The 12,657-nt window shown below is 38.3% G+C and overlaps 1 protein-coding gene across 4 annotated transcripts in view; it reads left to right on the top strand.

Moving 5' to 3' along the window:
- The first annotated feature begins 322 nt into the window (after positions 1-322).
- The window catches only part of LOC112468691 (calcium-transporting ATPase sarcoplasmic/endoplasmic reticulum type), a 37,741-nt gene continuing 25,406 nt past the window's right edge, over positions 323-12,657 (top strand). For 3 of the 4 annotated variants that reach the window (XM_025037973.1, XM_025037974.1, XM_025037972.1), the window contains exon 1: positions 1,651-1,768. In XM_025037973.1, coding sequence (XP_024893741.1) covers positions 1,651-1,768 — 118 coding nt within the window. Of the gene's footprint in view, positions 430-1,576; positions 1,769-12,657 lie in introns of those variants that run through there. The other variant, XM_025037971.1, reaches the window with a different exon arrangement.

Below are 12,657 nucleotides of genomic sequence, written 5' to 3'. Positions count from 1 at the left end.
AACACAATTTTCTCTCTCTCTTTCTCTCTTTTTTCCCTTCCTCTCCTTCGTCTCCTCTCTCTCTCCGTCCTTCTCGCCGCCCGCTGACACGTCGGCGTCATCAACGGGCAAGTCGTGCCCGTCAACGCGACGTCAACGCGACGTCAACGCGCCGCGAGTCGCACGGAAGAACCTCGGCGAGGAATACCGTATAGCAGGCCGTCCGCGAGTGCATGTCGGCGCGCGGACACGTCGCGCACCGAACAGTGAGTCAAAACCGCGGTGGTGTGCGCGCCGCGCTTCTTCCGCCGTCCTCGTTCCCGTTCCCGTCGCCGTCGGCCCGTCCTCGTCGCCGTCGCCGTCGTCACGCGGACCCACCGTCGCGTTTCGTAATTTTGCACGGAGGCGGAGCACCGTGGGACAGTCCCCTGCGTCTCGACGACACCTTCGGTAGTTGAAGTTTATTTTATTCTTCTCTCTGTCTCTCTTTCTCTCTCTCCCTCTCTTTCTCGCTCTGTCTCTGTCTCTCTTTTCTCTCTCTCTCTCTCGCTTCTTCCACCGCGTCCGTTTCCACAGCACTTACGTGGTACGCGTGGATGAATTTCTTACGTGGCGAGCTCTCAGTGGATTTCCCAATCCGCAAAGTTTAGCTAGTCTCTAGTGATTTTTTTGTCAGGACACGTCGCGCGGTGTCAAAGCCCCTTCTTCTTCCTCCCGCGCTCCGTTTAGCTGACAGTGTATAAATGTGGCTGGGAGTATGTTCTAGAGAGAGATATGTATCGCGAGGAATATCGGCTGGCGAATTAATTTTCCACCTCTCTGATCGAGGATTTTATATAAGTTGAGAGAGAGAAGTGCGATCTCGATGTTTCATGCTAAATGTAATTTATCTGAACTTGTGTGTGCACGTGTCTTATCAGGATTATATTTGCATAAATTGTGGGAAAGATATTGAAATCTATGCGAGAGTGACTTATAAATTTTGTTATTTGTGAAGAGCATAACGTTTGAGAGGTATCTAGGTAATTAAAAACGTGAATTCTTTGTGACTTGTGGAACAATGTTTTTAAAATGTAGAGATAACTTCAACCTTGCACAATTCAACTCTTTGTACGTGTTTAAGGCCGTCATATTTCATCATTAACAATGTACAGTAAATAATACGAGTAATTGCTAATAGATAAGAAAATTTAATACAGATCTTGTTTAAAAAGAAATAATGTTTTAATTCTGTGGATATTCTAAAAGGAAAGATTTGTTTTCTTCAATTTTTTTGTCTCGCGACTTTGCAAGCGGACGACAATCCTGTATGCTTGAAACATTTGGCAGCCTTGAATACAGTACGAATTGAGTATAGCGTTTAGAATAGTTCCGTTGACAGCATTCATTAGTTTAATCAGTTTTTCAACCGTTTCATTCAGAATGAATGAGCTTCTCATTAAAGCTCGTATAATTCGTGCTATTTTTTTTACTCCGTTGAAAGTTTATTTACATTGGAAGCAATTCTTTAACCGTGTATCCCGCTCTGTTAGTCTCTGTATTATTTTCAATAGGCATGCCCGAACATTTTGTCTAACAAACAATACTTTACTTTCAGAAATTGTTGGTGTGAATGAACGTACACGATCGCTGAGAGGATAACATTGGTGAAGCATCTACGAAGCAGTAACCATGGAGGACGGCCATTGTAAAACTGTGGAAGAAGTGGTAAATTACTTCAACGTCGATCCTGACCAGGGATTGAGTCCCGATCAAGTCAAGAGGAACCAGGAGAAGTATGGTCTCAACGGTAAGTAATTCGTTTTCTTTTTTTTTTTTTTTTTACACATTAGGCGTTCTCGATAGATTCGTGGATTATTATTCGTTCGCGTGTCTGTCAATTCGAGCAATTTGCTTGTGTCCAAGAAGCACATTCTCTTAATGTCATATAAATTGACGTTGCCTGTGAAATATTCATGATCCGCGTTTGAGTTAGCTCGATTAATAAAATAAAATCGAGTTAGTGAAAGGAGAAACCGTATATTTTCATTATTTACTCCAGCTTGTGGGTGGGATCAAACTCTTTAATATGCAATCGCACGTGGACTGTACAATGACGTTTTAGAATATTGTCGCCGTTCCAAGTCGTTTCCTTTCAAGTTTCCTTATCAGCGCTGAGACGGCTGTATATATGTTCTTTTGGATTTAATCACCCTGCAATTAAATTCTAAATCAACTTTCCGCCACTAAGCGCACTTAAAACCTACACAAACGTAAGGCTTTTATTGTCAATTAGCAACACGGTTCTCCAATCGCGCTCGTGTTTAATCAAGAAGGAGAAATCTACTATACAGATCGCTCCGAGGAAGGGAGGGGAAAAGGCGCGACGGTGGTCGCGGGGGCTGCCCTGTTAGATATTTGCGCATTATTGCGCGTAACACGCGCGGCCACGGAAGCGCGATATCATCGTGGCGCTCGCGGAAATAACGCGCGTTTATTCGCCGCGGTGCGAGAAGCACCGGATAAAAGTGTGCCCTTATCAGCCTGATACGTCGTCGTGCGTGCCACGCGTGTTGCTTGTCCCCACCATCGGCGCACCGGGGTTACCACCGCCAGCTAACCGTATCCATCGCCTCCTCATGCACGTGTTCGCAACCGTAGTTTTCTCGCAATAATGATTACGCATGTGTCGTTTGCTTCCGATAGGATGGTCTTCGTCTCCGCCGTTTCGCCGTTCGTACACCTGAAAAACGTTACCGTGATGTGCGCAGAGTATCTTTTTCCGTCCAACGCGTAATCTATATAATATATAAAAACTCGAAATGAGAAATTAGTGCTTGCTCGTCACCTTTGATCTATGTCCCAGGTAGTAATTTATTATCGTTAAAATGTCTCCTGTGTTATAGCCACGTGTTTGCCAGGGGATTATTTGCATCTATATTTCGCGAGATTAAATCACCATTTACCAGAACCGCCGTGCAGTTATTTGCATGTGGATCTAGTTTCCACGTATCACTTTATTTCGAAGAGACTGCGCTTATGACGTATGTATCTGTCGATGGTTTACAATAACGTAATTGGGTAAATCATCGACGTTCCAATTTCCGTCATCGACAAACCGCTTGATTGAATCGCCATCGCACACGTATGTATTTCGGGAGACACCTGGAATTATTCTGACGTCGAAGATTCAATCGCGCTTGAGAAATAATTTCTTGCGATAGCATCGGAACTTAATCTTCCTCGATAACGCGCGATTAATTAACACGTCAATGAGTCATGACAAGTATCCTATATTGTGATAAGAAACTTGTTGTTTTGAAAAACTTTTTGTTATACATATATCATTTTCACTATATCTAAAAATTATAAAAAAAATTATAAAACTTGAGAACTGCATTAAATATTCAAATAAATTGCTATATATTCTTTCCTTTTCTTTCTTTCTATTCAACATATGTATGTAATAAATAACTTGAAAATAAAAACAGAGCAAAGGTTGCAAAATTTTATAGAAACTGCCTTATAATCGGTTTAACACAGAAATCAAACTCTCATTTCGTTTTGTACGTTACAATACAATAAATTGCGACCATGTGTGCTCCGACTTATTCCTCAATCTCGCGGAATAAGACACGCTGTAGAGAATATATTTGTGATCGAATACCGATAGATTCTGTGGTCGAATTAAACTAGGATTGCTGAAGCGGCATACACATAGTTGATTGAGCGAAATGTCAGCACCGTTGCACGCTTTGTAACTTCCTGTCGATTTAACGCCAGCAAAATTAATCCCGTTCGGTGATCGCGCGGTCCGAGGAAGAGGAGGAACGCGCAGCCGCGCACGTGTCTCGAACGGTTTATTTTCACAGGTTAACGCTTGTCGAAATACCGGACGTTCTCCTCCCAGTTTCGAGCTAGGAGGTCGAGCCTTGAGAATCTGCCGAGATGAATTATCGGCCGAATTGCCTTATCGCGCGTTATACGCTTATATCCGCTCCTCAGCGAGATTTCCGTGTGAGAAGACAAAGCAAATCATGAGCGCTCTCATTGTGCATCTCGAAATAAAAATGGGACATCGCTTTCTGGATCCTCGATCCTGATTCTCTCACGAGTTTCGCCTCTGCCGAGCGAATTGCAAAAATTACGAGGAAGGAAGAAGTGACAGTTACTCCATGTTACTAGGGATTGTTTATTATTAGTTCCAATGCAGTTTGTGATGTGTTGAATGTGTTGATTGTATCCGTCGTCTTTGAAAGGTGCATAATCGCGCGCGTACATGCACGGGCACCGCCCGGGGATTTCGGGACTATTCGCGTGTATATACGCGATAAACATTACGCGGGGATTACGGCGCAGCTACAAAATAGGCGAGTGCCATGCGCGTCGAAGTATCGTCTTTCGTTTACGAAAATAAAATACAGCGAGCACAACAAGTCTGCCCGTGGAGTCGAATATTATATAGTTAGACGTTATCTGGCGTGTCCCGCCGCTATTTTGACGCTCCTCCGAAGCGCTCCGAATCCGTGGTACAATTGTTTTAAATAACACATGTGGTGTCCCGGCTGCTTTCCGCACCTGTGAATTTTTCTCGGCTGAAATGATCAGAAGCGTAGGTCGTCGCAATTAAATTTTTCAGTCTTAAGCATCGTGAGACGATCCCCTTTAAAATTTTATTGGAGTTCACCTATAATTGAAATTGAAGAGTTTTATGAGGCTTTGACCCTTCACAGGCTTGTAGTTTGTGATATAGAACTCGTCGGTGTTCCAATTTTTTTCATAGCTTTTAGAATATCGAAGTCCAGGAAAAAGTCCAGTAATTCTATTGACGACACGTTCCGAGATATATTAATCATACGACTAGGCTATAATTACGGCTATAATCGCTGTATTTTATTCTCACGGAAATGTGAAAAATCCTGCGGAGATACCGCTCGATAATCGATGACGATTATTTACCAACTTGTAGCAAAACTCGTTTTTATGCGTAGTAATATGATAATGATAAATTGGGCCTGTAAATGTGTGTTTATCAAAATGCACACTCTCTAATAAAATTGACGCCTTCTTCCTGATAGAATCAAGTTTTCTCTAATTTTAGCTGTTATAAAAATTGTGTCACATTATTATTATTTGTCGCTCGATTCTGATAAAATTATGAAATGTCATGAGCGTTATTAATTACTTCTTTTAATTACGATCGAATAATCAAAGTTCAGCGATACAAAATGATATGCATCATATTTGTTACGTATAGAACATTAAATAACGGAATAACATCTTTTTTGCAGCGTGAAATTAATCGTATATTAATACGTTCGTGCTAATATGTCACGCATTAAGCGATCTTAAGTATAATTTTGAAAATTAGTTGAATGCGGCTGAGAGGAATAGGCGCACGTAATAATACTTTAATAAGGCTAAGGTTCAGATCGATCCGGTAATACGATCGTGCCGCTGTTGCGAGTTTGATGGATAGCGTAACTCAATTGCACGTGGGCGAGCGTTGCGTTTGGCAGGCTGCATGTAACCTGATGGCCGACGTTAATTGCGTCAAGAAGAACAAAAAAGAAATATAATCTTATTCAGGATAAATTCGTGACCGAAGTCAGTTTCTCCTGATTGGGAAGATTTTGAAGCATCAGCTTAGTGCGCATAAAATGCAGCATTCGAAAAGTTGGAGCGCGAGAGAACGAGCTTTTCTATCAAGCAAAAAGGTCTTGTATTATATGTATATATATCACGAGAAGATAGTTTAATTCTTGCGTGAATTTAAATTTAAATGAAGGAGCGAAACGTTAATTAAAGATCCAACATAAAAGCGAGAGATAAAATTAGGGAGGAAGAACTCGGCAGACGAGAATATCGCGATGATTTCGCTTATAATGGTTTGAAATTTAGATATTACAGAAACGTTACGTGCTTATTTTCCTGTAGTTTTAAAGATAAAATTAGAAACCAAATTGTGAAATATAATTGATCGAAGATATGGTTTACACTGACATCGTAGGAAAGGAGCTTTGGACATCTGCCTCAAGATAGTGCTATCTTTTATGGAGACTTTTGTTATGATTTTCATCGGATAAGTATAATAAACGTTAGGCAGAGACTTTGCACGCATTATGATAAACGGATATCGTTGCGTAACGCAGATGAGGCCATCTAAATTGTAATGAACGCTTTATTTATAGGCTTTTTTTGTTTTTTAACATTGCTGTTTGCACTCGGAGAGAATTTTGTATCATTACATAATCTAATACGAAACGGGAGACAAATATCATTCATTGTCGATAGATAAACTTAACTGACCTATGTTTGAAATATGCCTTTTTATGAAAAACAAAATTTATTTATTTATCTGGGTTCTTAACATCATTCTTTTAATCATTTTCGCAGAAACGTTAAGCGCGAGCGAACAAGGAGGAAAGAAACTTCTCTTAAAGAAGAAAGGAAATTAAAAATAGGATAGTGCTCTGTTATCAAATTATTTATCAGAAATACACTTCTTCTAATATGATAATAATTTCCCATTTATCCAATTGTCTTACAAGATAAATTGCGGCGCGCAGATTTCTATTGAAATTCATTATTAACAACTTAATCAACAATTAATTTGTTGTTACAAAGTGCTTTTTAAACTGTAATTGATTTTTATTCTTTTTGAACGTATCATTTGTGTATCCTTGTTCATTTTCTCAGTGGAAAATTTTATTTTCAGAAACATCCACTATCAGTAGTATGAATCAATTTAGAACTGATTACTCATTAAACTGAGATATCGCTCGTTCAAGATTCCCATTGTTTAATGTTTTCCTATTTGCATATTAAAATGACATGGTTATCGGTTCAGCATAAATCAGTCTTGATACAATCAGAAGGATCCGTGTCTGAAGTCTGAAGTCGTGCTAATCGGCCCAGAAAATTATCATTATCCCGCATAAATACTACGCGCGACTGACGTCCGATGAGCATCCTCCAGAGATTCACATCGATGACGTCAATCCTTATTGGATTATGATTTGTATTTTCGCAGGAAAAGCGCGCGCAAACGGACGTCAGTAGGTACGCGATATTCGGTGAACGTTATCACATTGAACGTACGTGTATCGCGACTGCTCGTGTTTGCACCCGTTCAAAGGTAAACAAATTGTAGCTAGTTACACAGAGCGATCCCACTAACTCGCTTTTATCAAGATGCGGCCGAGGAGAATTTCTCGACGAATAATCGCGCGGTAGACCGCACGCTACAGCGATAAAATGTCGTCGCCCACATAAATTTGCATTACATCAGCCCCGGGAAGAAGCTCCCCGACTTCCCCGAGACCGAGAACTCGGCCACTGTGCAATCGCGTCTGCACCTTGCAATAAATACCAAGAGTAAACCCGCCGGGGAAAAATTTCCATTTACACTAATTCGCACTAATCCTCGATCGCGTATCTCAAAATCGTATTCTTATACGTATTACGAATTCCTATACGTATTCAACGTAAATTTTTTATGCATAGCTTTCAACTTTCGGTTCTTAATCGTTTATTAACGATTTTTTTCTTAATATACAATTCGCAATCTTTAACTTATCATAAGCTGAAAAGCGTACATTTATTAAAAATACAGATATTGAGTAATTATTAAACTTATTTGTTAAAAATGTTAATCGACGATGTATAAAATAAGCGATCTATCTCATGGATAATATAAGCTCAAATAAATTGTTTCGGTGTTGTGCCAAATAAAATGCCTGTACTGAGTTGCACATATAAAAGAAAATATACATATATATTATATAATTTACAGATTTATTCGTTAATAGACTTCACATTAGAATCTATTTAGAGTCAAGATAATAAACTACGCTATAGTCTTAATTATTAAAATTTTCCAAAATCAGTCGAGACATAAGTTTTAAATTTCTACAAATAATATCTCAAACGCAGAAGATAAAATCTATAATTTGGAGAGTGAGAGAGGATGAACACTTATTCTAACGATGTCGCTCAGCCCGTCTTGAACCGAAATTGCTAGCTACTCAGGTAGCAGAGTGACGTCAAATGACGTATTAATTCCGTCTTAATGACGTCTGTAACGTCATTAAGACGTCTTTGGACGTCATCTTGCTACCTGGGTAAAGGTCTCGATTGATCGATTGTGTACGTCTTCGTCAGTAATTGGATACTGTGAAAATCGATTTCTCTCACTACTTTCTCAAGCCCTATATGATCCCACTGACTCATAAGTAATGATTTCCGTTTAGTAAGTATGCTGAATAATTTCCAGGTCGGATTGGTTTTTGTCCTTTCCAAGGATGATTACTTTTCTCAAATGATAGCTCGGGCTCGACTAAAAGCTCATTTCTTTCTCTTTGGTTTCCCTTTCTCTCGCCTTTCTCCGACTCTCTCTTCCTTTCACTCTTCCTGTCTCTATTTACCTGTCTTTATCTAACTTCCTAATTTGTTACATGTCATTCTGATAACGTTATCACGAGTTAATGGACTTTAACAAGTCGACTTAGTTGTGCAATGAAAAAAAGTTTAGTCGTTCTACCAGGTTTGTCAATTAATTTATCTTCGTGGACTAAGCAGTTATGATTGATAATTTTTTTATTTGTATTTGGTTTGTGAATATTTCATTCACATGCCTTTAACTCAGATTCCGCGAGATACGCCCGCTCGGCATCTATATAGAGTTCGTTCGCAGCGTGCGTTTCCTTATCTTTTCAGGTCAAGGATTAAAACTGTCGATCGAGCAGTGACGGATGTTCGTAATTGAAGAAAAGTTCATATATCTCTCTTTTATGTGTATATAAGACTTCTACCTTTTGGTAGTACTCTTTGAAACTTGCTCGTATCGAGGCTTTATCAATTAAAAGAGAAATCTGAAGAGAACAATAACGATTCACTGATATAGTCAGAGCGAGAAAGATACAACAATTCGTGAATATCAATTAGTAGCTGAAGGCAGGGGAAGAAATAGACTGATTAATAATTTCATCGTATTCAAACTTTTGTAGTAAGCAATTCTATTTCAGTATCTAGCATAATAAGTAGCGAAAGAAAGTAGCGAATGACCTTTCGTGAGCCAGAGTGAAAGCTCGACGACTCGAGAGCTGTATTTCATTTACGAGCCTTAATTCGCCTCGCGGCAAAAGCGTTCAACAGCGTGCTTTTACACGATAATTGCATTTCTTCACATTCTCTCTCCGACTCTTTGTGTTTCGACGCGTCGCGCTCCGCGCGAGTCGCGCACGAGGGACACCTGACGTGGACAACTTTCAGCGTAAGCAACCACGTCAGAGCAAACGTCGTTGGCCGATTCATTATTAATGTGCTGACTGCGAAGAGACTTTTTCACGGCGCCTTCCTTATTCGCCTCGCGATCACGCGATCGCGTACGAAGGCCGAGATGCATTACGAAGATAAGAAATGACGAACTTAAATGTTTATAGGCGTATCTTCTAATCCGCTAATTTCTTCAACTTTTATTTCGTTAAATACTCGATACATGCGTGTAATTATATTAGGTATATATTATATAAGAATTGTTTCTTATTTCTTATATCTTTGCGGCATTTAAAAAGTACCTTTTCTAGCTTCATTATATCCAGGATACAATTTTGCATGTAATTTCGCACGTATGTCAACTTTTAATTCGTAACTCTAAAGGCTCTTGACTATCGGACTCTGTTTTATTTTGTCACTCGTCATTTCAATTCGTGTTATTATTGGACAAGAATACTGAAAACGATAAAGAATAGAATTACATATAATTTAACATAAGAGAGTCAATCGTAGACTGCATAATAATTCGCGCCGCGTCTTTGAGCTTCATAAATAGCCGCGACAGGCAGGCGGTTGCAAAAATCGCTCGGCGCTTAATAAATCGCTTAATAAATCGTACATGTGTGGTGAAATTGCATTAGGAGTTGACGCGGCTGAGTGAGGTTAATTCATTTTAAGGTCGCTCTTTAAAGTCGCGGCGTGCCGTGATATTTAGCGCGCTTGGGCGCGTTGTACCCACCATCGATATCACTTTACGTGATTATCCATTTAATTAATTTATTCTCGATCGACCTTCGTCTTGAACGTTACATCCATTATCGTCCCTCGACGTTTATACTTTCTTCGTTACATCATTCGTTTGCTATTGCTATTTCGCGCGTCGCGTGACACGTGTCTGACTTTTAAACGTGAGGCAGTCACAACAAATAATTCGAAACAAATCTCCTTGAATCTTATAATTCAATTGTAAGATATCGCTGATTGACCTTTAACATTGAAAAACTGGGAGAACGTCAAAATCTTACTTGGAGAACAAGTTACAAAAGCATTTCAATAGATTACATTGATCAAAATAATAAGCTTTGAATAAGTACTGTTACAGAGAAATTTGTGCAATAATAAAACAATAAATTTTTTATTATTGAAAATTTAGAAGAGGATGCATTTATTAAAACTGTTTCTTTTGATTTACATTTTAAGACGCGATATAAGGACTTCAAAATGACACAAGAAATTGTTTTTTTTTTTATATATATATAAAAATATCAAAAAGTTCAAAATAAATTTAATACTGCATATTGCTGATTTGCAACTGCTTGATTACATTCGTATATTGATCAAAGGAAATGCACAAGATGTGCATTTAGAGTCAAGTTTGACACCTATAGTTTGAAATCAAGTCTCATTAGCACACTGCCATTATTTACTTCCAACTGGACGTGGGTCAAGACGAATGTGTTAAAAAGAAAACTCAGAGGCGATGCAAATAAGTGTGAAAGAGATAAAATACAAGGCTAAGCGTACGAGCGTCTCGGTTAACGAGGCTTCGACGAAAACTTCCAGCGGAAACTCGCAAACGCCAGTAAAGTTTACTTTGGTTTCGTCGAGCGCTATCGCCAAGTAGTCCAACACTCTAACCAATCGATACTAGAAAACTTCCACTCTTCTGTTTCTTAATAGGAAAAACACGATCGTGGGCAGTTGAGAATCTTATTGCCGCGAAAATGCAAACTTGAGCATCGAATCTGTAAACAAAATTCGATTTATTTAAAAAGCGGTCTTGTAATTTTCTTGTAATTTCAAAAAATGATCTTATAATTTGTTTGACACTTTTAATACTTTTCGAAACAAACTTTTTCTGTCGTTTGGATATAGATAACGGTGTAGTTTTAATTAAAGATTAAGATTTCTTACACGTTATTCAAGATAGTACGTTATCTTCGAAGTTTTGGGTCCTGACATAACAGTTGTATATACACTGGAAATAAATATTACACGAACTCGAGAATTTCTTTTTTTTTTTTTAATGGTGAATTTGGTTTATTTACATGACACTCGTTCTAAATACACCTATTCGCAAGTCGTTCTAAATATACTTGAATTTTCGTGCGTGCACAATACTGATGGCTTCTCAGGTAGAATGATGTAACATATGATCATAGATATGTAATATGTGATGTAACACATCACATATTCTATATCTATAATATAATAATAATAATAATAATAATAATAATAATAATAATTTTCTTAATTCTCTGTGCGATTACGTATAAACACATGGATTGTCATCCATGCCTGACTTTAGAGGCGCTCTCGTAGTCATTAGGCCTGTTCGTTTTCGCTGCACTTCTGAACCAGTGCAATAAGTTAGAATGAAACAAATATATTTTCTTTTATTCTGCACAATTCAATATTATCTTTAATAGTACCTTCAATACTACCTTCAAACTAATTCAATACTATACATGAGAATTCTTATTTAATTATATTATATTTTATACTTAGGATAATGAAAATTCTACGACAACATATTAAGTGTTTTTTGGGCAATTTATATCCGGATTAAAAAATATATTATATATTCACATATTTGTGAAGCGAATCTAGCGAAATATTACAATTAAGAGTATCCGAGCGCGAAGTAATCGAGAGTTTTCCGCGCAGTACGAGTGGTCGAGTCAAGTATGCTTAAACAATGTTGTTTTATCTTCTCTGCGTTTGAGTGTCGCTGTACGACATACAAATAAGCACTCGATATACACGTGTATTAACGCTGCTCGCTCGTGCGCGTAATGAGGTTTCAACTATCGCAAACGCAGTTGGAGATTAGTTTTACGGATGACCTTAGGCCGCATGGAAATTATATCGCGCCCATCTATTTCGCGTATATGACGGAATTTATCTTCTGTCTCCGTCGTTTATCAACTGCGTATTATTCTTGATATCGATTTGTCATCACACAGTTGACAAATGGGGTGAGTGGAAAAAGAAAGAACATCGTGTTCTTATAGGTACTATATTTATTACTATTAATCCGTGAAACACTGTGGACTGATTATTTTACATTTTCTTATTTTTTATTTATATCTTGTCAGCGTTCTCGGATTTTTTTCTACATATATGTATTTTTTAATGGTACTTTGATCGAAACAACTGATGTATATTCCATGCGTTAATTGTTCAAAACGCGAGTTGGTACGATAGCGTTCACAGTGTTCACTACACGGAGAAAATTTTATAGTAAATATTACTATGGTGTCGCACTAGCTGCGGACCATCGAGAAATTTCAAATTAAAATACTATAATTATTGTTTTAAAAACGATAAAATAACGTAATTTTTACCATAAACATAGTAATTTAACTTAAAATTCCTCGATGGTCCGCAGCTAGTGCGACACCATAGTAATATTTACTATAA

This window comes from Temnothorax curvispinosus, unplaced genomic scaffold (genome assembly GCF_003070985.1).
Source record: "Temnothorax curvispinosus isolate PA1 unplaced genomic scaffold, ASM307098v1 QBEX01001883.1, whole genome shotgun sequence".
Lineage (NCBI taxonomy): Eukaryota > Metazoa > Arthropoda > Insecta > Hymenoptera > Formicidae > Temnothorax > Temnothorax curvispinosus.
This window is presented reverse-complemented; position numbering and strand designations above follow the sequence as displayed.